General features: G+C 47.2%; 1 protein-coding gene across 1 annotated transcript in view; it reads left to right on the forward strand.

Annotated features, from left to right (window-relative positions):
- The window catches only part of LOC147706487 (alpha-2-macroglobulin-like protein 1), a 287367-nt gene that overhangs the window by 59493 nt on the left and 202828 nt on the right, over nucleotides 1-25046 (forward strand). The window contains exons 8-11 of the mRNA XM_086929620.1: nucleotides 10617-10728; nucleotides 13249-13366; nucleotides 14736-14845; nucleotides 23269-23436. Coding sequence (XP_086785746.1) covers nucleotides 10617-10728; nucleotides 13249-13366; nucleotides 14736-14845; nucleotides 23269-23436 — 508 coding nt within the window. The remainder of the gene's footprint in view (nucleotides 1-10616; nucleotides 10729-13248; nucleotides 13367-14735; nucleotides 14846-23268; nucleotides 23437-25046) is intronic.

The raw sequence follows: 25046 nt of genomic DNA on the forward strand, positions 1-25046 counted from the left end.
GGCACAAAGACAAGGGGGGATACACACACTACTCTGCGTACCATGACATCCATACCAGGATAGATTACTGGCTATCCACACACACGCTGCTCCCCATGGTTAGGGGCTGCAGGGTGCTCCCCCGCACCCTGTCGGACCACTCCCCAGTAGTTCTAGTACTGACCACTCCCAAGCAGAGGATCCCTCCGTTCACGTGGCGCTTCCCGCCATACTCACTACTAGATGAGGCGTTTAGGGCTGACCTGGGGGAGGACATAGATACCTATTTTGCCACTAACGTAGGCTCAGTGGACAGTTTTGGTACAGTCTGGGAGGCATTCAAAGTATACGTCAGGGGGGTAGTCATGGCAAAACACTCCAGTGTCCTCAAAGCGATTAGGAACAGGCTTAAGTATCTTGAGGGGCAGATCGCGGACTGTGAACGCCGCCAGCTACTGGACCCGACGCCACTCGGGAATGAGTCCTTGCAGGGCCTACTGAAAGAGTTTCAGGAGGAGGCGGATAGAGAGGTTAGACATCTAGGTAAGTACGCGACAGCGCGCTCTTATGGAGAAGGAGAACGGCCTGGAGCACTGCTGGCTAGGATAATGAAGGGCACTAGGCGCAGGCAGACAATCCCGGAACTGCAAACCCCGGGGGGGGAGAGAGTCAATACGGAGGATGACATTCTAGCGGAATTTCGGAGATTCTATGAGGACCTGTACACTACCAAGATCACTGGGGTGGAAGACCAAATTGATAACTATCTAGACTACATTAAGATGCCGTTCCTCGAGAACTGGCAGAGGGAATTCCTGATGTCCCCTATACTCCGTGAGGAGATATCGGATGCGCTAGACACCATGAGGTCCGAAAGTGCGCCCGGGATTGACGGACTGACGGTGGCATTCTATAAGGCATACAAGGACAAGCTGTTGCCTTACCTCTCCACTCTCTTTGACGAGATATGCGAGTACGGTGCTATGCCGCCCTCGATGAGAGAGGCGCTCATCGTCACAATCTTAAAGCCGGGCAAGCCTCCTGATCTTCCAGGTTCGTACCGCCCCCTTTCCCTTCTGAATGTGGACGCTAAGCTTTATGCTAAGGTCCTGGCGACCAGACTGGCACTGGTAGCACCGGAGTTGGTAGCCCCGGAACAGGCAGGGTTTATCCCAGCTAGGAACCTCACTTACAACATCCGCACTGTCATGGGAGCCATGCAGCACACTAGGCATGATACTAAAGCCATGGCGGTCTTCCTCGATATGGAGAAGGCCTTTGACTCTGTGGAGTGGCCCTTCATGCGTAGGGTGCTGAAGAAGCTGGGACTGGGGGAGCTATTCCTCCAACTCCTGGGCGCGCTCTACCATATGCCTACGGCGAGGATCAGGCTGGGGGACGCGGTCTCGGAGCCGATCGCCATTAGCAGAGGCACGAGACAGGGGTGCCCCCTCTCCCCGCTACTATATGCACTGGTGGCGGAACCACTGGCGTGCGCAATGCGGGAATACCACTCTTATGAAGCCATCAGCTACCCCACTTACAAGATTGGCATATCCACGTACGCGGACGACACTCTGTTGTACATCAGAGACCCAGTCAATAACTTGTCCTCGGTCTTGAGGGAGGTGGTGAGGTTTGGCGCACTCTCGGGACTAAAGGTCAACTGGCCAAAATCAGTGGCCTTCCCGCTGACCCCTATCACCGAGCCTTTTGAGATGGATTACCCGCTCCAATGGTCCACAGAACCGGTGAGATATTTGGGCATCATGCTCCATACAGATCCTGATGTGATGATAAGGGAGAACTACGGGGTTGCCTACAGTAAACTTGTGGACGACGTGGAGCTTTGGATCAAGCTTCCGCTGTCGCTGATGGGCAGAATAGCTATGATGAAAATGGTAATCCTCCCGAGATTTCTGTTTCTCTTCAATAACCTCCCGATGGTCCTTTCGAAGGCTTTCTTCGCGACCATGAACAAATTACTAGTGAGACTGGCGTGGGCTGGAAAGCAACCTAGAGTGCAATGGAAGGTGTTACAATTGCCATACGAGCAGGGAGGTCTGGCTGCTCCAGACCTGGAGCGCTACTACAGGATTGCGCAGGCCTCCCATCTCCACACCTGGATTCATGGAGACCGGGACATCCCGCATGTGATCCTGGAACGACTGTTCGCGGATCCCACCCCACTTCCAGCGACCATCTGCGGACCCAAGGACCGCAGGGTGGGAGTACTGGACTCTCTCCTGTCCACTAACCATGCCTGGCATTCTATATTGCAGCGGCAGGACAAAGTACTGATGTACGCATCCAACATGCCGATACAATGGGCGCTATGGCTCCCAACATTGGCGGAGCCTGGTGTGTACAAGGCCCTCAACGAATTAGGCGCACGCACCTTGGGTGACCTCTTTGTGCAAGGGAAGGTGAAGACGTGGGAACAGCTCGCGCACGGGGGGAAGCGTGCCTCAGTGCTTCAACGCTTCCAGTATCATAGGGCGAGAAGCGCGCTGCTGGAGCTATTGGGCCCCGACCTGGAAGAACCCCCTGAAGTCCCGGAACTGGTATACATCATAGATACTGAGAACCCGAAGAAACTGATTTCTAGACTTTATAGGATAGGTCATGAGCACACTGCACTACACTACACTAGAGCGCGACTAGCCTGGCAGACTGATCTAGAGACTCCAATTGACGACGGCATGTGGGGGTACTGCTGCGCGGCCTCCAGGCGCATTTCCCTGAACGGGCGGCACCGCTTGATCCACTTTAAATTCTTGCAGCGGGTGTACCACACGCCGGAGCGATTGCACAGGTACGGCCTACGGGACACGCCACGCTGTGAGAGATGTCGTGCTCCAGTGGCGGACTTCCTGCATTTAGCCTGGTGGTGCCCAGGAGTTCAGAAGTTCTGGGCCTGCGTTTTTGCAGAGCTTAGCAATATAGTGGAGTTGGACTTGACACTAAACCCGGCCCTCGCGCTCATGGGATACACAAAGGAGATACCCGTCACGGTGAGGAAGCTGGTGAGCATGGGCATGCTCCTTGCGAAAAGAGTAGTGGCACTGTGCTGGATGAGGGGGCCCCTTCCTACACTGAAGAGGTGGTCTAGCGACATGAAATACTGCAACACTCAGGCAGACGCATACAGCGAGCTCCTCCCGCCCCGTAGCCGCCCCAAAAACTTCTGGGGGCTATACCAGACTTACCTCACCTCCAGAATAGATGAGGATGCATCCACTGAGGGGGAGGGGGAAGACCAAGACAGTGACCCACACATAGAGCCCGGATAGAGCTGCGCACTACACTATAGTATGTCAATGGGTGGGAGACGCTATCACACCCCTACCTATGCGAGACACTGGGAGGCACCCTCTAGGGTGCTGGGAGGTAACGCGTGGCGCGAGCCATAGCCCGTCACCGGGACGCGCACTACCAAACACGAGAAGCACAAACATGGGACCAGTTGTGGGGTGGGGGGGTTCATGGGATGGGGTTTTGGTTGGGAGAAAATGATAAAAATGTACAGTTTTGTTTGTATACACGCAATGCACACTGTAACGCAGACAGGACTAGCGGGCGGGGGTTGCCCTGCTTGATCCGTATTGCTACTGAGACCTAAACCTTGATCTATAGGTCCTGCTGCTTGCTAGATGTAAGTGTCATGATTGTGACGAGGCAGACCACTGCCGGCCCGTGATGGGTTGTAGGCGAAGGGCTCCTCGTACATTGCAATGTGCTGTTATTTTTGCATGATAAACAAATAAAAAAAAAAAATAAAAAAAAAGGGTCAGAAGTCTATCTCTGACTTTTATTGAGAATAACTCCCAAAGTTGAGAGCCCCAGTGTTGACAACCTACTTCCCTCATTTTGCAAGCTCTCTCAAAAGCTGCAAACCATTTATCAATGTCCTCTCCATCACTTTTCTTGGGGACAATCCCTTTGGGGATCTTAGGGTAAAAACACTCCTCTTTGCTTCCACCATCTTTGGGAACTAGGCCCAACGTAGCCCTTCTTACCTCACCTCAAGGGCTAGTCTCCTCCCCTCTAGTTCAAGTTTTTCTCCTCCGGGAAGATCTTGGCAAGCCTGTCCTCGAGGTGTCCTACCACCCTTCCAAGAGGGGGATACTAGGGTGACTTCTGTCACTTCCCACAGGTGAGGGGTTCTGGGGAATGGTGCAGAGTTTTGGTCTTCACCTTTTCCCCCATTGTCTGTTTGGGCTAAGAGGTCATTCAAATCTTCTATCTTGAACTCAGAGGTATGACTCTACCTATCCTGCTCTTCCTTGAAGGCACTGAGTGCCTTCTCGAGATCTTCATTTTTGGCAGTATATCTAACTTTGCAAAGTGCTCCCAGATCATTCATCTTGAGAGTGAAGAAGATTGGAGTGTCGCGATTCTGTCCATCCTCCATTGTGCTTACATTATCTTGAAGTGTATTTTCATATAAATTTAGACACCAGAATGACGTATGTACAGTTTGTATAACCGGAGTTGTAGAAAATACAGTGATAATAAAATCAATACTTTGAAGATCTGTCAAACTTGATCATTGCGGTCAATGGAGAAAATCTCATGACTCTTGATCACTTTCAGGGTGAGTTCAACTGAACCCACTTGGAGTTAAGGACGTGCAGGTCCACAGACCAAGCCTTGACAATCAGAACAATTTTACCCCACCCAGGGAGTCCGTGTGCAGAGGTGACTTGGCTGTCCTTAGTGCTGGATGGGGAGTGGTCAAAAACAGTACTTGACAAAACGGGAGACATCCGTTACATCGCATGCAATACCTCGTAAACCATTACAGCGCAAGTCATTACAACGACTTGCTGTAGGGGGCAGAAGGTGTTGAATTTAAAATCCAACACCTTCCCTACCGTTGACTGTAGTTGGGATAGTAAATTATACTATTCTAACATCCAGCGTCCCCGACAGCACGTAGTTGTAACGACTTGCCTTGTAATGGTATGCAATGTAACAATGCAGTCGTTGTAATGACTGCATTGTAATGGTATGCGATTTATGGCATGCGTTGTAACATTGCATATTTGACAAAACAGTACTTGCTGTTTGAATTCAGAGGAGCCGCTTAGAGGAAAAGCTTGGAGGGGCTCCTGAACCTGGAATCACAGCTCTATCTAGCTCAGGAGTCTCGGGTGCAGACGTGTGCGTGGCTATCCATGGTGGTGAACGAGACTGAATGTGCTAGCTTTACCAGGCGTGCCAACAAAGCCTTCTTTGGGATGCAAGAACTAAACAACTGTACCACAGAAGTGAAGTGGGGGGATGATGCAAAAGGTTCCCTCCGTGTTGAGGCGTCGAGTGAATCAGTTTGTAGTCAGCCAGACCCCCAGCAAGCCTTGGTCCTGGCAAAGGTCACAGCTGGGTCAATCTTTTTCCTGAGGTCCTGGGAACACTGTAGAAGGCTGAGACTCACTGAGGTTCAGAAATATGGTTCCCGAACAGTACCTGGTTGGTTACTTTTGGGCTGGTCCACTTCAGAGCCCGGTGGTCAGTCCTTCTTCGGATCTTGGAAGTGCGGTTTGTGCCTGCCGACTGCAGGGGACTAGTACCTCCAGCACTACGGAGTCCTGTTTAAGTCTTTGGCTCGCAGATGTGTTCACCTTCCTTATGGAACCAGTCTCTGGTCCTGGACTAGTTGTAGTCTGGCGGGTGGAGAGGGGCTGCCAAAGGCGCCAAGCTTTGCACCTTCTCATTGTGGAGTACTGCCTTGTGCTGACACAGGCCTCTTCATTGTCCTTCATCTTCAGAGCAGAACTGGAGTTCTGCTGTCAGGGGTGCCTCCTAAATACTGGATTTAAGGGGTGTTTAGGGTGTGATGGCTAGTAGCCAATAGGCTACTAGTCCTGCTGCTAATCCACCCCCCAGGTGACAACATCCTGTGGTTGTATGTCACTAAACTACCCAGAGCCACTATTTTAGGATCTTTCCAAGATGGCATGGGCCATCCTAAACTGTACAGCCCGACTAGCCCCCCAGAGTTGTGGCTAGCCTTTTGGGGGGGGGGGGGGGGGGTACGTCTCCTGAATATCTAATTTCCCGCCTGCTTTCAAACATGAGTGCCTGGTGAGGGAGCCTTTGTCTCCACTGAGAGACAAGTTACTTAATGGCAGAGGCGGTGAATCTTTGGGGCTCACTGCCCAGATGGGTCATTCACTAGCCATCCTGAGCAGGCGGAGGTGTGACCTCCTTCCTGCCCAAGTCTTTTGCTCATCAATTTTTCCTTATTGCGCCAGTTTTTGGCATTGCTTCTTATTCACGCCAGCCTTGTAAATAGGGGGCAGCACCAAAAAGCAATGGGTGTTGCGGCGGAAGGCCCATTGTCTGCCTCTTTCACGGTGAGAGCGGCATGAATAGGGGCATTATTTACAAGGCGGCATTTAAGTGGCTTTAAACAGCCTTATGAATAAGGCAAAGGGGCAATCACCACAAAAGCATCAAAAAGAGTGACGTTCTGATGGCTATAACCCCTTATAAATATGTCACAGAATGTGCTTGAATGAGTGTGAAAGGGGAGTTTAAATGTGGTAATGGTTGTTTTTGAGTGAGTGTGGGTGTGAAAGATGGATGCTGTATTTTGACATATGTGACTGTTTACAGCGCACATGTTACCAGTCTATCTCTTCCATTTCCAGACCAGCCCAGGTACAGGCTTAAGGGGCATATTATCTACAGATGCCGATAAATATCGATAACTGCGTTTAGCGCGATTTTATTTATCGCCATCTATCATTGTATTTTATCGCCCGGTTAGCGCGTTATTAACAACGCTTATCACCAGGGCGATAAAAAATCCAGCGATAGCGGCGTTTTGGTGGGATATCGCTGGAAATCCAGTGATATAGCTACAGAGATAGGGAAATCCTTGTAGATACGCCATGGTGGACTTAGCCTGACGATCCACTTCCCATTAAGGGGATGTCTAAGTCAGATTTTAGGAGGTGTTAGAATCCGGCAAAAAGGGCACTTAGAGTGACTTTTTCTATCATGGCAGGCCGCATTGTTAATATCGCGATGTTCAGTTAGCGACCTTTTCCGTGATGTTTCCAGACGGAATGCCTACTTTGCAGCTCATTAGCGATGTATATCGCTAAGACGCGTAGCGTCACTGAAATGGCTGCTAACATGCGCTACTGCATGTTAGCGCTGCATTGTTAATAGGGACATAGAATTATTGCCGCTTCAGCGGCAAAATGTGCCGCTAAAGCGGCGACTTAGCCCTTGATAATATGCCCCTTAGTTTCTCGACTGAAGTAATGACCTCGGCAGTTTAGATTCGAAATTTGGTCCCCAATTTACTAACAAGTCACATAACGCAGCAAGGGAACGTGCCGCACCGCGTGACAGGGAGAGAACAGAAACGACCCATTGATGCATTTCTGCAGTCTCCCTGCACTAGCGAAATCTGTGCTGCCTAGCACCCATGCAGCCACGCTTGCGACATGGTGCAGCTGTGCCTGTTACGTGGTATACCTTCCTTCACAAACACTATCTCTAAAGACATATTCCTCCTTCTATGTGTGCTGCAGAATGACAGGAAAGAAGAAGCAACAAGGAGAAACAAAGATATTTACCCTGGTTAAGCTTGGGTCTGGGAGGCGCACCATTTTGATGCACCTCCCAGACCCAAATGCATGATTTTGATCTGGGATTGCATCAAAATCTATTGCTGGATGCATGGGAAACCCCATACTCACCCCATGAAACCCCTCCTTAACGCAGGGCAATGCAAGGCGGCGCTATGTGTTACTCTGAATTTGCTAAACCATTCACAGCCACTCAAGGTGTCTTTGCGTGGCTTAGTAAATCGCAGTTAAGGGCTTCCATTGCCTTGTGTCACCTTACGTGATGCAGGGACAATGGAAGCTCCTTAGTAAATCTGGGCCTAGATGTTTGCAGCAGCATTTCACGTTCCAGAAACCTCAAAGCAGGAATTGCTTTTTTCTTTTCTTGACTGAGAAATTTCAATAGTTTTTTGAGGACTTGTTGACATTTTATGTCAATTTCATTAACACAATATCATCAGCTTTGTGAGCGAATTATGGAGCAGCCTCCCCTAGATGGAGTCCTACAGATTTAAAGAAAGGGGCACTTGAGAGGCCAACCCAGTTTAATTTATTAGGTGGAGCTGGAAATAAATGACCTCAAGATCCCTAAATTGGGGGCTAAGGGACATATTTACATGATATTGGCACTGGGCAGCACCACAAGGCTTCATGCTGTGCCACCATATGTCAATTTGTAAGAACGCGAATGCACCATATTTACAAGATACGGTTCATTTTGTAGCCGTGTGCCAAAGCCGGCCCCTTTGCACCATGGTGCAAAGGTGTCTGTGTTGTTGGCAGGATTGTTTTTGTGCAAAAAGGGCACCTCCTTGCACAAAAACAATATTGAGATATGTTTTCCTCTTAGTATGTGTGCAACAGATTGCAGCGCACATGAAAACATTTCTCCCCTTTATGCCTGCTCTGGGAGGCATAAGGTGCTGACGCGTTCTCATATGTATGCCATGTTGTAAATCTGGGAATGCGAACACCCACCGCAACACCCATGAAACGCCTCTGACTCAGAATAAGGCAAGGGAGTGACTTGAGCTGGTTTGCCTTGCTCCATATCTGCAAGGCCATGCCAAGCCACTCAGGGTGGCTTTGCATGACTTTGTAGATACGGGTCTTCATACTGCGCCTCCAGAGCATCATAAAAGTGATGCTCCGGAGGGGCAATTATGCCGCAAAGGGCTTATAAATAGGCCCGTAAGTGTTGGCAGCAGGTGGTGGGCAGAGTCAGGAAGGGCAGAAGCAGAATCTGTCAGTCAATGTATACATTTATTTTTTATAAAGCTCTGCTTCAAAGGATGTGACAAAAAGGACAGATTGTTATATATATTTCATATCGGTACCCTAATATAGGTCCAGGGAACATCGTACACTTTCCCTACATCATGTCCCCTTCATTTCATATGAACGAGCCTTTTAAGGGCATAACTCCTAATAAGGACATACTGCCTTATAGGAACTGAACACCTTATAATGACTGACGCCTTTTACGGACTAAACCTTCCACCTACGTCCATGCTGAGGGAGGGTTCTTACCAATTGATATTGCTAAGACGTCATCCTTAGCGCATATGAATAATTTATGAGAACGATACCTGTGGGTATACATCACATCTCCTATACACGCACAAGGTTTAATCCCCAACGGCATCCTCATACTAAACAATAGCGAACACATGCACATGGACTGTATAAATACAGCACCTTTTGCTATCAGTAAAGGGGAGGGACCTAGACTTCATGCCGACACACTGACCAGAGACGCTGCAGCTCTGACATTCAATCGCTCCAGCTGACAGTGGTCTCACTATCCCTTTTGAGTCCAGGACGAAGCCCACACTCTCACTATTGCAGGTAATGGGGTTCGACTAAATCCTAGTGGTATTCTTGGCTCTTCGGCTCTTAGGCTTAGGCTCTTTCGCACCTACTCACATTCTAGGTACACTTAGGTACATCTAGACAGCCATCGTGGGAGTACGCACTATCTTTTATAAATGCATTTTATATTCACGTATCTGTTCATGACTATTGCAAAATGGTGGAACTGTACTATTCCTTTTGATTCACTGTACTGCTGATCCTATATCTGCTACTGGGTAACAGTTGTAGCAGCGCATGCATTTAACACAAGAAGAACAATGGTGCTATAAATTCTTATTATAAACACGCTCGACGGTTTCTTTCGTGTATCTCTATGAGAGAAAATGAGCAAGCACAAGTACTGGGTGAAAAGTATTATATTGATTTCACGAGTCTGAGGAATCAGGGTTTGTTGTGTTCTGAGGTTGCCAAAAACTAATCTCTCTGATAAAAGGAGATTCTAGTGGCAATGTGAACTAGCTAAGGCAAAACATGGCTAAGATACGCGGTGGGGGTGCACAGAATCAGTCTAGGACCATACCCACAGTGTATGTTATCCAAAAGGGCAGGTCCTGCATGAGGAAACTGTAGGAACTACACTACAAGATGTAATATTAAGCATTCATTGGGACCTTGTCATTTATTAATTTAAGTTAAACATTTGATGGCTCTCTCAAATTCTAGCAACATTATGTGGTTGTCAAATTGCTTTCTGAATGTTTTAGTTAAAATTGGCAGCCACAAGGACCCCAGATATTGACTTTGTGTGTGTCTAAACACAGAAACCTATGAAGTTACCCATATCTTTTGCCTGTAAAATTGCTGGATTATCCTCTCTTGTCCATATGTCATCTGACAGTCTTGCAATGCATACAAATGTCTTGCATAAATAGCCTGATAAAGTTAAAAACCTAACCTGTACCCAGTTCTGCCCTAATCCCAGCCCCAAACTCCACACCTAGGTCACTTCTCCATTTGGTGAGTGCCTGTACTTATGTTTTTTTTCTTTTGAAAATATTGCCTTTGCAAGTGAACCAGGGTCATGTAAATGAGGTTGGGGGGACCCCAGCACTCCAAATGAATGCTATGTACGACTCCACTGAAGCTTTTTGTGGTGTTCCCTCTGGTAATTGCAGTGTATACCACTTACGGCATGCCTTTCTTAACTGACGGCCTTTTTCTTTTCTTCTTGAACAGATACACATATGGAAAGATGGTGTCTGGCCTAATGACAGTTGGTTTAGTACGCAAAAATTACCTTTTTTATGGAAAAGACAATGGGAATGTCCGCAAATTCTACATAGGCCTGGTAAGACCACTATGGGAAAATTGTGTAGTGGGATTTCTGAGGGGAGTAACAGTGAAGCACAAGAAACAGAAGAAGGGGTTCTGCCAGATGGTTTGCAGGAGACATGAAAACACAGATTCTCCTGTAGAAATGTTGAATTAAACAGGAGAGATTCTTTGATAGAAATCCTGGCAGGCAAGGCCTTTTTTTGGAATTCTCCAATTTCCGCTTTGTCAGAATTTCACGGGTAAATCTCTAATTGTTGTAAACTACCCCCCCTACTTAGAAAATGGGCAGACATACTGACTTGTTCCTCTAGGAGTGCTATGTAAGCTCAGGCATATTTTTTAAATTCTGTTTAGAAAAGCCCTACATTTTAAGTGTATTCGCCACATGTCTGATGGTTATTTCGAAAATTCACCCTCTTTTCGAGGAAACCATTTGAAACAATAATTCATTATGAAATGAGAAATTCTGCAACACTTTTGCCCAATCCCATTTGATTGATCCAGTGTGAGACATTGTCAAAAATACAGAAGGGGTACTTACATCTGAAACCTTGGTTTCCAGTGAATGGTATTGTGGGCAATGGTGGTAATACCCTTAAATGTGAATGTTTGGTCACCAAGGCTAATGAACAAGTGATCCTTAAATCATATACAATTGTCTGTGAGGAATTTTGGGTAATTCTGGGAAAAGTGGATTTGTGACTGCTAGGAAATTGTGGTCCATGCATAAAGTCAAAACATTTGTGAATCTGGTACATTGTCACAGATCTGGGCTGAATCCATCATCGTTCTTTAGCTCACTTCGCTACCCCAGTTCAGACACAGCTATATGCAAATCAGTCTGACCCTCTGCCTCATGGGAACAGTCCAGACCGAATTGCCAAGCCATGTCTTCCCTGGACCGGATGCCCAGACGTGGGTCCCTATATCACTTTGCCACTGGATTCAAGCTAGCCTGGCTGAGGAAGGGTGTTACCCAGAAACCGGTTCCAGGATGCTTGTTTCCGGTTCAGGGAAGACCTGGCTTGGCAGTTCGGGCTGAACTGTTCACATGAGGCACAGGGTCAAGACTGATTTGCATATACCTGGGTCTGAACTGAGGTGGCGAATTGAGCAAAAGAATGATGATGGATTCAACCCAGATCTGTGACTGGGGGTGAGTGTCTGAAAAAAATCAGCGCTTCGTCCATCATCTCCTTGTGTTTGCTTTGTTCGCCCTAAATTGGCAGGGTATGCCCAGATGTGGGTCCCTTGCTGACTTTGCCACTGGATTCAAGCTAGCCTGGCTGATGAAGGGTGTTACCCATAAACCAGTACCAGGATGCTTGTTTCCGGTTCAGGGAAGAACTGGCTTGGCAGTTCGGGCTGGACTGTTCCCATGAGGCGCAGGGTCAAGACTGATTTGCATATAGCTGGGTCTGAACTGAGGTGGTGGAGTGAGCTAAAGAATGATGATGGATTTAACCCAGATCTGTGACGTGGGGTGAGTGTCTCCATCCATCATCTCCTTGTGTTTACATTGTAAGTGATGTCAAACATAATTTTGTATTGAGCGCAAAAGGCCTAGCTCGGAAGTGTTATGGGTAATGCAGAAACACATGGCCATGAAAAATGTTGGTGATAGAATTGAGAGCCTCAGAATGAATAATTCTGTGATATATATGGTTTTTACAAATATAGTAGAACTGTGCATTAGACCATTACGAACTTCATAGTATAGAGACTTAGTCTAGAAATACCATCCAAGAGTGTTGGCGGATTTCAGCTAGCCCATGGTACTACACCCACCCCCTAAACTAAACAGTTTAATAGGCATTGCTGGCATACCCAAACATGACACTTTGATTCTCAAGGAATCCGTGGAAACAGATCTAATCTTTTGGTTTGCCACTCTTGCACATCCAAAGTAAACACAAGAAACATACAACAATGCCTTTTTAAACAATTATTGAAATTATCGTATTCTTACATAAAAAGCATGAACTAGTAATATTAGAAAGATGAGATATGTTACTTTAATCAGCATTGTTAGAATGGCAAACAGAATGAACAATTCAATCATGTTAGTGTCTATTGCAAATATACATACAGCAGATTAACCCAATAGCCGAAAAGTTGAAAAATAGAAAAGTGTGGCAAAGGGCACCACGTGAAAGAGATGTCAGCTTAAGGAGTCAAATATAAAATGGAGAATATATGCAAGCCACACCACATCTGGGTAACACAGAAAAACATGGTGGTAGTGAGTTTCAGCCTTGTATAGAGTTTGGCGGATAGGATACTCCGTCAAAACATTATAGATATGCTGCCCACTGTTTTACAAGTGCCATAGGCTATAATGCACCTGCAATATATTTGGTGGAACACTTGACACATTTTTGACAGTATATCGCATAAGCAAACTTCCAAATAAGGCCCTATGTCTTTTCTAATTTAGAAAGGGGGATTGTGGATCAGATTTCAAAATATGCCTTGTTAAGGACAAAGTTGACTAACTGAGAGCCCCATACATATAATGTGTCTTTACCTGCAGACGGATGCTAATGGCTGCTTCACGCGTCAGGTTGACACTAACGACTTCAACGTTACCTCCCCTGGGTACTTCGCTAACCAGATAGAAGCAACGGCAGACCTGCTAGAGGATGGCACAGGTAAGCGGCAAGCAACTTTGAAGACCACAGAAATTCCCATATCCGACCCTTGTTTATGAGTACAGATGTTAGGCTAACATTTGCCCTCTGACCTATTCAATCCCAGACTCCCTGTCAGCACTATCACCACCTATAGATACTAGGGGTTTATTGACAAAAAGTTTGATAGCACTCGGGTGATCCAACACATGACAAAACATCAGGCCTGGCTCCTACTAAACAGTGGATGGGCCTAGCCATCCCACCCTTTTGGAAAGCATGAAAAGTATCTATCAGGCTGAGCAAAGGTTGGCCTGACAGAAACATCTCTTGTTAGGGTCAGGCAGCCAGGCGCTGTACATGTGCTAAATGCGCAGGCATCTTGCAGCCTAAGCCAAATTTGCCGGGCTGAGATTTTTTCACAGGGTATGACCTCCTCAGCCCGGCAAAGGCCTGTGAATTTCTCCACCTCATGACAAGGAAGGCGTGTCACCAATAGAATCAGACCTGGGTTCTTCAACTTTAAGCCTAGAAGTGCCCAGGGCTGCCTATCACCTTGTCACACTCTCACCAGCGAGTGAAGGTCCTCCTCTCATTGTTTGACCCACAGTAAGGTCAGCCAATGGGAGTCGTTGGCAGGATCTTCTTGTTTTCCTCCCTGAAGTGTCCAGCTCCTTCTGGTGCCTTCTGCATCCCCTCCCGCTGGACCTGCCATCACCACAGTATGTTTGGGTGCTTGCATGCGTGCGTGCAGGGTATGAATTTATGTATATTTGCAAGTGCGTGTTGTGAATTGGTGCGTACATGTGTATGTGCGTGTGAATGCTGGTGCATGAGCTTGTGAATTGTTGGGTGTGAGCGAGTATGCATGTGGATGGGTAAGTGCGAGTTTGTGTCGGCATGTGTGGCCCATCCCACTACTTAGCCGCGATACTAGTCATTGAAAAGAGCTGCAAGTGCATCACAAAATTGTGTTGTGTTGTGTGATCACCCTCCAAAAGGTTAGTAAATATTTTTTTAGGTATCAAGGTTGTGCCAGAGTTGGTCTGATACCTCTAGGATTTGAGCAAGGCCATTATCTCACTGGCCACTGAATGTCACTCTTGCACCTATGCCTGTCTGCTCCCTTCAGGACATCAACCAATGGTAGACTGGCCACTCGGTGTCCCTTAGGTACTTTTGTCAGTGTTCTCACTCAAGAGCTCCAGCCAGTTCCATGTTTGGGTGGCCACCAGGTGTTATTGCTGCACCGACCCCTGTCTTCCACCATTCACACAAGGGTTTTGCAACAGGTCCATGTCCAATCTCCAAAGGTTCCTACAGGTGGGGAAGATGCATGTAAATTCTTGCCATTACTTGTTCTTCATGTTATGCTGTTGTTTCCTTTTAGGGGTCACGCTGTCAGGAACCCAAATATATGATATATCATATGTAGCTTCGAAAGTGACCTTCCAGAACGTGATCCCCTACTATCGCACCGGACAGCCTTACCGCGGCATGGTGAGTCTAAGCCCAGTGGGAAGCATCAGCTTACCTAGCATCTCTCCCTCCTTTCAGTCTAGTCCTGTTTCTACCTTCATTATGAGTGGCCTGGAGATTGGTGTGATATTCAATGCACCTGGGACCCTATTTATTAGGTGAGAGAAACAGTACCTATTAAAAGGGAATAACATGTGGATTTTGGTGTTTACATGCTGGCCAGTTGCCCAGGGCCCCGCGAGCATAGGGGTTCCACGCAGACCAGAACGCAACTCTAATTTTCCGTTAAACATGTTTATTCCTGTGAGTGGTTGTGTAGGCAGGGCCTAGTGCACTGCTTTGCCTGGGGGCCAATAATGCTGTTAAAACGGTTCTGTATTTAATGCAACAAAAATCCACAATCCCCGGTGATTACAGAGCATTTGGAATGGATGGAAAATTCCAGCAGGCTTTACCTGCCGAAATGTTTACTCTCGGAGGTTGGACCTCATCACACCTGGTTATCCCCTGGTAATTATAACGTGTGTCCCCTACATCCACCTGTTGTGCTAGGACACTATCAGCCAGATTCATGAAAGGAAATTGCGCTCGCAAAGGGCCAGATTCTGAGAATCTGGCCCTTTGCGAGCGCAATTTTTGCATTTGGGATTCATCATCCCAAATGCAAAAATCGCTATTTGCGAAATCGCATATTTGCGAGGAATTGCATTTAAGGAATCTCTATTAGAGATTCCTTAAATGCAATTCATTAACCAATTTTAAATTGCGAATTCACAATATTTGGCCGCTATTTACCACGAAGTCTGACTTCGTGGTAAATAGCGAAAAAATAGATAAATGCACTTTAGTGCATTTTTCTCTGTTGCATGTTACACACACACATGTCCTTTGGACATGTGTGTGCGCAACACCTGTGTAAATTTGCATTTCAGGGGTGCTACAGGGTGTCCTTTGGACACCCCTGGCACCCTTGAAATCGCTATCTTATTTGCGATTAGCAAATTGCTAATCGCAAATAAGGAATACTCCCCATTCATTCCTATGGGCCTTTAGGCCCATAGGAATGAATGGGAAGTTATTCCTTATTTGCGATTAGCAATTTGCTAATCGCAAATAAGGAATGTGTAGGAATCGCAATTTATTTAGTGATTCCTACATGAATCCCGTTTTGCAAGTCCATAATAGCGATTCCTTAATAATCGCTATTAAGGACTCGCAAAACGGCTCTTTGATGAATCTAGCTGTATATCTACTTGCAATGAGGGCGTAAGTGTGAAAGGTCTAGATAGCTATGACCCCTTCACTAAGGGCTCTAATGCTTAAGAGATGCATGGGGTTGCAACCAGGCAATGGTCCTTCATATATATCTTCCATTGGTCCCACTCAGGAGCATCTCTCTGCTTCTGATGCCTCTGATAGGGGGAGGCTGGGGTTGAACATATTTGACTTCACTGGGTTTTGAAAATGCAGGATCTATGTGGTTGAGCTGCAGAAACCAAGGCCCAACTTTTCCAATAGGAGTTTCCTTGGACCACTTGGCACATCAAAAGCTTTGTTGGATTTTAAATGCAAATGGAAGTCGCTGCCCATGTCAGCAGAAGTTCAGGATTGTAAAAATGTTTTTTTTTACAGATTAGAATCGCCATTCAGAGTGGCAAGCACCCATTTGACTTGCATTGTTTGGGCCCTTTTTGACAGATTCAATCCAATCGTCTGGGAGGCCAACTTTAGTGTTAGGGGAAATTATTTATTCTGGTCCAGAAAATTGATACAATTGACAAGTTCGCAAAGGTACCATTTAAAAATATACGATTGCTTTTGTTCAGTGCAGAGTTATATTCTCAATAAGGTTGTTTAAATACTTTAAATGTTCAGGGCCTCATGTATGTTAGAAAAACAGGAGCTCTCACTCAGTGTGATGAAATAGTGTCATTAAAGTTCTGCTCTGTTCAACCCTTTACTACTATATGAAGTCAATGACTTTCAGTAACACTTCATGCAAAATAACATGGTTTCTAAAAAAGGCAGAAAAAGCATATTTCTTTGTTTAATATGCAGAATTAATGTAATGAAATATTACCAAGTATAACAGAATACAGTTCAACTAGAAGAATGTCTTGTTTCTGCTGCACATTCTAACTTGCAAGTGATGCATTGGGTTCCTCTTTATAGAATGTACATACAGGGAAGGCATTAATGCCAACCCTCTAAAAAGAATGAATTCAAAAAGAGTGCATGTGGTTTACAGAGCCCACAACATGAAATACCAACAAAGTGCAAAGCACATCGTTTCCAGATTGAAACTTCTCAATGCTGTAGCAAAAATGTCATTTATGTTTAGTTTTTTTTTGTGAGTGCCTGTTCTAGTCAAGCAATCCTGGAGTATGGATCACGTTTTATACATCAAATGTACATAGTAAACGTTGATTTAATTTCTGCAGTAAATGCAGCCCCAACCTCCCACTCCACCACGCCCAGACCACCATCAGCCAATTCACCATCACAAATACACGCGTAATTACCACATCTCTACTCAAGACTCAGCACACTCGTTCACAGTCAGGCTGCTCACCATCTCTCCCCATCATTGTCCAGACAATCTAAGAAATAGTAGATAAGCCAAGCACCACAGATATTTGCAGTGGCAGCCCCTACTGACACAGGGAACCTTTACCACCTCCATATACATGTCCATGCATCTTTTGCATTCCTGCAGGGTTGGGGCATTCCCTGGCATCCCAGTGCCAAGCCATACCCCTTTTTTGCAACATCCAGTCCTAGGTTACAAAATAAGCATTTGGATCTAGGAAGACGGACGCCATTGGGTATCCAGAGCATAATGAATTTGAGTTCAAGCGTTTTGGTTTTGGTATTGAGCCATGTGGTTCGGTGCTCAGAGAGGGACTGGGAGTCTGTGCGTGCTCTCCAAACCAACCCAGGCTGTACAATACAGGCTGGTGGAGAACATGCAAAGTGCGCATGACTGTTTGGCCGGCTCCAGACAGCTTGCCACAACGTCATGCATGCTTAAGAGAGAGCTCACCACTACTCCCCCTGCTCCTCTGTGACAGCCTGGGCCGGACTGGCCGTAGCGGGTACCGGGCAATCCCCCGGTGCGCCACATGGGTGGGGGCCGGTTTTGGGACCCTGGGGGCCGTTTTTGTTACAGGGCCGTTTTTGCAGCAAAGCTGCAAAATCGGCTGCAAACCGGCCCGGCAAAGATCTCGGCTGCAACTCCAAGCCCCGGGGGGGGGGGGGGGGGGGGGAGGGGGCCGATTGAGCACTTTGTCAGGGCCGGTTTTTGTTCCCAGTCCGGCCCTGGTGACAGCCTGGCCCCACCCACCAGAAACCAGTTGAGCTATAGCAAAAAAAACCACAATAATAACAATGCCTGATTATCATTTTATTTTCCCCTTTTTGACCTGCTCACAGAGGAGTGCCCCTTAGCGGAGTATCCACCCCAGTGATTTATGTCAGGGAGACTGCACCTCTACCGAGCTCTTCGGTGAAGAGTCGACCATCTAATGGGGCAAACTCTGGGGTGTCATCTCCTGGCAGCCCTTTGGTCCGCCAGGCATCCCGGAGCTGCACATACTTCCAGAATTTATTATCGTGTAACTCGTATTCATGCTGCAGCTCGGAGAATGATTTTATGACCCCATTACTCAACAGGTCCCCTACCTAGGAGGTCCCGATTAGATCCCAGGTCCCAAATCCCTTTAGTTTCTGTGGCTCAGGGAGCCAGTGTTTCTCCCATAAAGGTCATTCATGAGTAAATCTGCTGTGCCGACCAAAACACTTTATTCCCCTTCCTCAGGCCGCTAGACCCGTTTGCGTGGCAGGGAGGAGGCCTTGTGCTCCCTGCCTCCATAAAGGTAGCGGAGGCATAGTTTTATTCCCATTGTGTTTGTTCCAACCTGAACGTAGAGTGGTCTTGTGGCTCAAAGATCCAGTTAGTAATATAAATTAGATGAGCTGCCTAGTAATAGGCCTCTAAATCAGGGAGGGCAAATCCCCGGTTGTAGGGGTTACGCTGAAGCCTTTTTAGGGCTATTCCAGGGTGTTTCCTGCCCATAGGAAAGTGTGCAAGTCACTCTATCATCCAGCATATACCTCTGGGGGACCCTATAAAATGAGTTTTGTAGCAGATATAACAATTTCAGGAGTAATATTATTTTAAATAAGGCTGTGCGACCCATTAATGTGCTAAGGAGGCTCCTCTACTTCCTCGGCAGGCCCTGGCAACCCGTCCCGGAGTACTTGTGAAACAGAGTACCTTTTTCAATGTTATAAAAATACCCAGGTATTGGGAGCCAGCCACCGCACACTGTAGTTGATGGGGGAGTAGTATTCTGGCCATCTCACCTCTTGGGAGATAGAGCACCGACTTGCTCAAGTTAATCTTATAGCCGGAGTAACTGCCAGACTTCTCAAAGAGTTGGAAGAGCGATGAGAAGGCCTGGAATGGCTTTGTGAGATAGTGAAGGATATCATCCACATAGAGCGAGATTTTTTTCCTCGACCACCTCCAGTTTTATAAGGTCAAAGCTGCGAATCTCCAGGAGGGCTTGCACCATGCAGGCCAAAGATTTTATGGAAAGGGCAAACAGGAGGGGGGGAGAAGGGGCTTCCCTGGCATGTACTTCTTCCAATGGGGAACTCTGAAGACAGCATCCCACTCACCCTGACAGCCACCACTGGGTCGTGATACAGGAGACCTACCCATTTACGAAACTTGGGAGTGAATCCAAAGCGCACCAGAGTTTGCTCCAGACGCCTTCTCGATTTCTAATGCTAGAAGGACATGAGTCTCCGACCAGGTCCTGGCCTCATTCATTCAGTTGTGTGCTCTCCATAGGTTATACCGAGTTGATCTCCCTGGCATAAATCCAGACTGGTCTCTATGAATCAAGGGGGTAATCACATGCAGCAGCCTGGAGGAAAGTATAGTGGCCATCAGTGGCGGCTGGTGACATTTGAAAGTGGTGAGGCGTAAAATGATAATCATACTGCACCGTAGTGAGCGAGCATAGTGAGCGAGCCCGAACCCCCTAAGGAGGTTTCGGGAGGATTTCTCCGCCGAGAATTTTTTTTAAAAAAGAGTGGACAAATGGTGCATTTTTAAGCAAATTTGAGAAAGCAGGAGGTCAATTGTGAAAGTGCAGTTATTACATTAATAAAGTGGTGTCATATAATATAGGTAGCTGCTTATTCAGCATAACCACAGAGCTTCATAACAGACTTTGAAACACAATGCATTGCTGAGTACCTCACAGATGTGTTTTAATAACAAACAAATAAACAGATTATTTTTTCAATTAACAAACAGGTGAGTCAACGTACAAAGGTTTAGGCTCAGCCTTCAGACAATTTTCCACAGCGCAGATACATTTTGTTCTGTTAACTGTCATAGCACACACGTGCACAAAGACACACTTCTCCCTCACAAGCTATCAGTGTGGAAGTTATGGAGGAATACGATAGAACTGTGTCGTCATTCAGCATGGGAAGAGCAAGACTTAAAATAAATAAATGTCTGGTATTTTTTTCTAGCAAATGTGGCCGCCTTGGCAAGGAGTGGAACTCACAAATGCCTCATTTTCACCAATGGGCACTTGTACCTATTGGTACCGGCACATCTCGAACAACGAAGAGCGTCAATTAAAGTGTAGAATTTACACTACGGCACTAGAGTCGGGCAGCAACAGTTCCGCTTACAGTCTAATTAATTTGCACGGTAAAAGTGCTTTAGCTATATGGTGCAATTTGCACCATATAGCTAAAGCACTTGACGGAACGCGCAGAGGCATCCATGTTGGGCTCTGGTATGCGCTGCGCTGAAATCAGCAGTCTCTGGCCCCTTTCCTCAAGATGTGGATCCAAGCCACGACTGATAGCGCCAAGACGGTCAGCCAGCTCCCTCCATCTCAAGGTCAAATGTCAGTCCTTTCAAGGCTGATATTAACAGAGCAATTGAGCAAACGATACCCAGAGCCCCCGTCACAGCCCGACACCCCAGTGAACCATGTGATAAATGATGACGCATACACCTTGTCAAATACACACATACACATCATTAAACTTGAACATCAGCGAATGACTATTGTTGCCAATGTGAAACACGACAGGCGAAAAATGCCTCAGCAAAGCTTCCAGGACTGTGGCGAGACAGATTGGCTTTGCTAATGCTCGTTTCTTTTCCGCCCAGCACGCGGTGAGAGTGCATGTGTTTTCTTGTTCTCTCCCTCGTCTGCGCTCTGTGCTTCCCTTCGCTCCGGCATTGCTGTTCTTCCCGGCCCACCCATCCTATTGCATTCAGGAGGCCAGGCAGGTGCCATTTGCCATTGAACTATTCCGGTCTCTTTAATATGATTCCTCACATAGTTTATACTTTAATTTACCGCTTGAAGATTGCCATCTGTCATTATGGAACAATAAATTAAAAGGTTAAATAAAGAAAAATATGTGAGGCACGTCCTGATGATATTGTGTTATAAATAAGCACACGTGTGCGTCCTCCAGCAGATTTCTGTTTTTACTTGTTTTAGATTGTCAGAAAGGCCTTTTTTTTCTTTTTTTCTTTTCTTTTTGCTGATGTGGAACAGCCCTGGCGGGAGGCATCTGCGAGCCCACACCATAGGGTAATCATAATGCCATTGAAAGGCGAGACGTGCTTGCTTTCCCATAGTTTGACACAAGTCACAACGGGCAGGTGACAGTCAGACACGCACCTACCTGATGCGTCGTCACAGTGTGTACTGTAGTGGTCTGTGGTCAGTATACTACTAATCAGACTCGCAGTATCTGTAACCTCCGTCCCCGTCCTCGAGTCCACGTGCTCTCGTGTGCAGAGAGATGGGGTCGGATGATGTGATGACTGGTGGGCCAGCCCGATTTGCCCAGCAACTGAAGAATGTCCAATCACTGAATGGCTTATCACTAAGCCATTGCAGTGATTGGGCATTGCCACGTTGGACGCTCCCACCCCTGCGGTGCAACACTAGACTGCTGCTGGCAACTTAAGGCAGGCAAGCACAAGAACTCAGCACTAGCCAATCCTGACGCTGCTCTCTTCAGAGGAGAGCTGCTCTCTAAAGAGAGCAGCGTCAGGATTGGTGTGAGCACGAAAAAAACTTTGCTCCTTTTTCAACCACTGGGGTCTGTGGCATGAGGCAAATACCGTACTCAGCGGTGCTTGCTTTTCAAATCCCACAGGCTTCAGTAGTTGAAGAAAGGCAGCCGGTCAAACACCACATGTGCAGAGGTGAGACCGTGCGACCGTCAGTGTGAGTCAATGCTGGCTGTGTCACGTGATCTGGTTTTCATTTAATGACGTGGCGCGCGCCACAGCGCGATGGAGCACAGTTAAATTATTTTTAATAAACTAATCTGTGCGTGCTAAAATTGCCCCTAATTATTAGTGGGGCAACGCCCCACCGCCCATATGGTAAAATCGACACTGGTGGCCAGCATCTTCACTTCGATATTAAAGAGGGAGATGGGACGGTATGAGTCACATTTATCTCTGGGTTAACTCTCTTTATGGATCACCACTAAGAATGCCAGTCCGCGGTCCAGAGGAAGAGTGTCCGGCTTTCCTGCCTCTCGGAGCATGCCTAGGATGTGAATGTGATTTCCTAGCAGGTAGTCCATTGGGTCTTGGGGTCTTATTGTGATGGAGCTCAGCCGTAGCGGCTTGCACTTGCTCCAAAGTAATGTCAGTGTCGGGCATTTCGCGCACACCACCGTCCAGTATTGGGACAGCAATCAATGCTAAGAATTGGATGAAATGCGTAATGTCGTGAAGCTGCCATGCTCTACAGATATCTTCATAATAACGAGCAAAGGCCTCATCAATGGCATGTTCTGTGTTGTAGTTGTCCCGTTTCGGCCCCACGACCTGATGCATCCACCGGGCCTCTGCCTCCTTCCTACTTTGCCATGCTAGAAGTTTCCCGTCTTTATCCCTGGTCTCGTATAATCTATGGAGCGTGGCGAGCATCTGTATCTTAGCTCCTTCTTGTCCAGGGCGCAGTATTCCTCTCTCAGGTGTTCTTATTGACGGAGCTTGGGGGAGCCTGGGTTTGGGCCCAGGGCCTCCTCTAGGGCCAGAAGCCAACTCTCTAACTGCTCGCGAGATCCATACTCGCTTTGGTTTTTCTGGTCAACTAGGTTTTGTAAAGAGCCTCCGAAGACTGCACCACATATAACACTCCTCTAAATACTCGGAGCAGTATGCAAGTGAGATTTGTGGGGAAGCTTACAAAGTTTAAAAAGTAAAACTGTGAAGTTGCGAGTTCGCTTACTTCCCACAGCCCTTCTTATGACGTTGTATTCCTTCAGGAGGAAGGCTCTCACATGCAGCCATGGTTCAGTTCTCTCTCCCTACTTTGACACTCATTGTCTCCATGACTTTTCTTCCCCCCTGCCTTGCATGGTCGCAGATGAAGATGGAAGGCCCCACTGGCGAACCAACAGTGCACTCCACGATCTACTTGGAAATTAAGTATGGTGAAACCAGTCTCAACAAACAGTACACAACAGACAACTTGGGCAGGGTATCCTTCACGCTTGAGACCTCCCTCTGGAATGACAGCCCAGTGGAATTGTGGGTAAGAAGCATCTCTCTATTATCTCCCACTTCCTTTCTCTTAGTGCTGTTCTCGCCCCCATCTCACTCCTCCCACTGTCTCTCACACTCACTCCCCCCACCTTTTCTTGCTTTCTCTCTAGTTAAGTAAGGTTTATTGAACTTATTGCAAAAGAAATGAATGACATGGACAAGATTAGATGGGAAAAACAATGAGGTACACATACAATTCAATAATCGAGATAACAAACACATTAAGATCCATAGCACATCAGACAAAGTTGATTTAAAATTCTATTCGGAGGAACAAAGTGATATGAAAACAACTATTGAGTTGCCAGTGGCTTTTATGGCAGGGGCCTTTGCACTCTTCTAAGAGACCGGGGTGATATTTACAAGTGGATATCGACACCTGAACGTCATTTTTAGAGAGGCTCTGGTGGCGATATACCCTACTCCATATTTACAAGGGACCGTTAAGCCAATTTCTGAGCCTTAACGCCGCCTTGTAAGTTAGGCCCCTTTGCATGCATCACTTAGCGCGAAAGGGGCGTGCACTGGATGTTGCTGTGGGCATTCCACTGCAACATACATTGCTTTTGACACTGTCCCAGATTTTTAAGGATGTGTACATCTGAGACAGCGTCAAAAACAAATGCCATGCATTAGATTGGCAAAACAAGGAGAAATGCTTTTATTTCTCCTAATTTTTGCTTTTTCTGTGTGTGAAGCATTCTGCAGCACACAGAAAAAGCAGAATGCAATTAATTATTGCTTATGTGAAGCTCAGGGTGAGGTGCAGAAGAGGAGCTCAGGGTGAGGTGCAGAAGAGGAGCTCAGGGTGAGGTGCAGAAGAGGAGCTCAGGGTGAGGTGCAGAAGAGGAGCTCAGGGTGAGGTGCAGAAGAGGAGCTCAGGGTGAGGTGCAGAAGAGGAGCTCAGGGTAAGGTGCAGAAGAGGATCTCAGGGCGATGTGAAGAAGAGGAGTACAGGGCGATGTGCAGAAGAGGAGCACAGAGTGAGGTGCGGAAAAGGAGTACAGGGCGATGTGCAGAAGAGGAGCACAGGGCGATCTGCAGAAGAGGAGCACAGAGTGAGGTGCGTAAAAGGAGTGCAGGGCGATGTGCAGAAGAGGAGCTCAGAGTGATGTGCAGAAGAGGAGCACAGGGCGATGTGCAGAAGAGGAGCACAGGGCGATGTGTAGAAGAGGAGCACAGGGCGATGTGCAGAAGAGGAGCGCAGGGCGATGTGCAGAAGAGGAGCACAGGGCGATGTGCAGAAGAGGAGCACAGGGCGATGTGCAGAAGAGGAGCACAGGGCGATGTGCTGAAGAGGAGCACAGGGCGATGTGCAGAAGAGGAGCGCAGGGCGATGTGCAGAAGAGGAGCACAGGGCGATGTGTAGAAGAGGAGCTCAGGGCGATGTGCAGAAGAGGAGCACAGGGCGATGTGCAGAAGAGGAGCACAGGGCGATGTGTAGAAGAGGAGCAGAGGGCGATGTGCAGAAGAGGAGCGCAGGGCGATGTGCAGAAGAGGAGCACAGGGCGATGTGCAGAAGAGGAGCAGAGGGCAATGTGCAGAAGAGTAGCAGAGGGCGATGTGCAGAAGAGGAGCTCAGTGTGATGTGCAGAAGAG

Source organism: Lissotriton vulgaris, chromosome 7, assembly GCF_964263255.1.
Source record: "Lissotriton vulgaris chromosome 7, aLisVul1.2, whole genome shotgun sequence".
NCBI lineage: Eukaryota > Metazoa > Chordata > Amphibia > Caudata > Salamandridae > Lissotriton > Lissotriton vulgaris.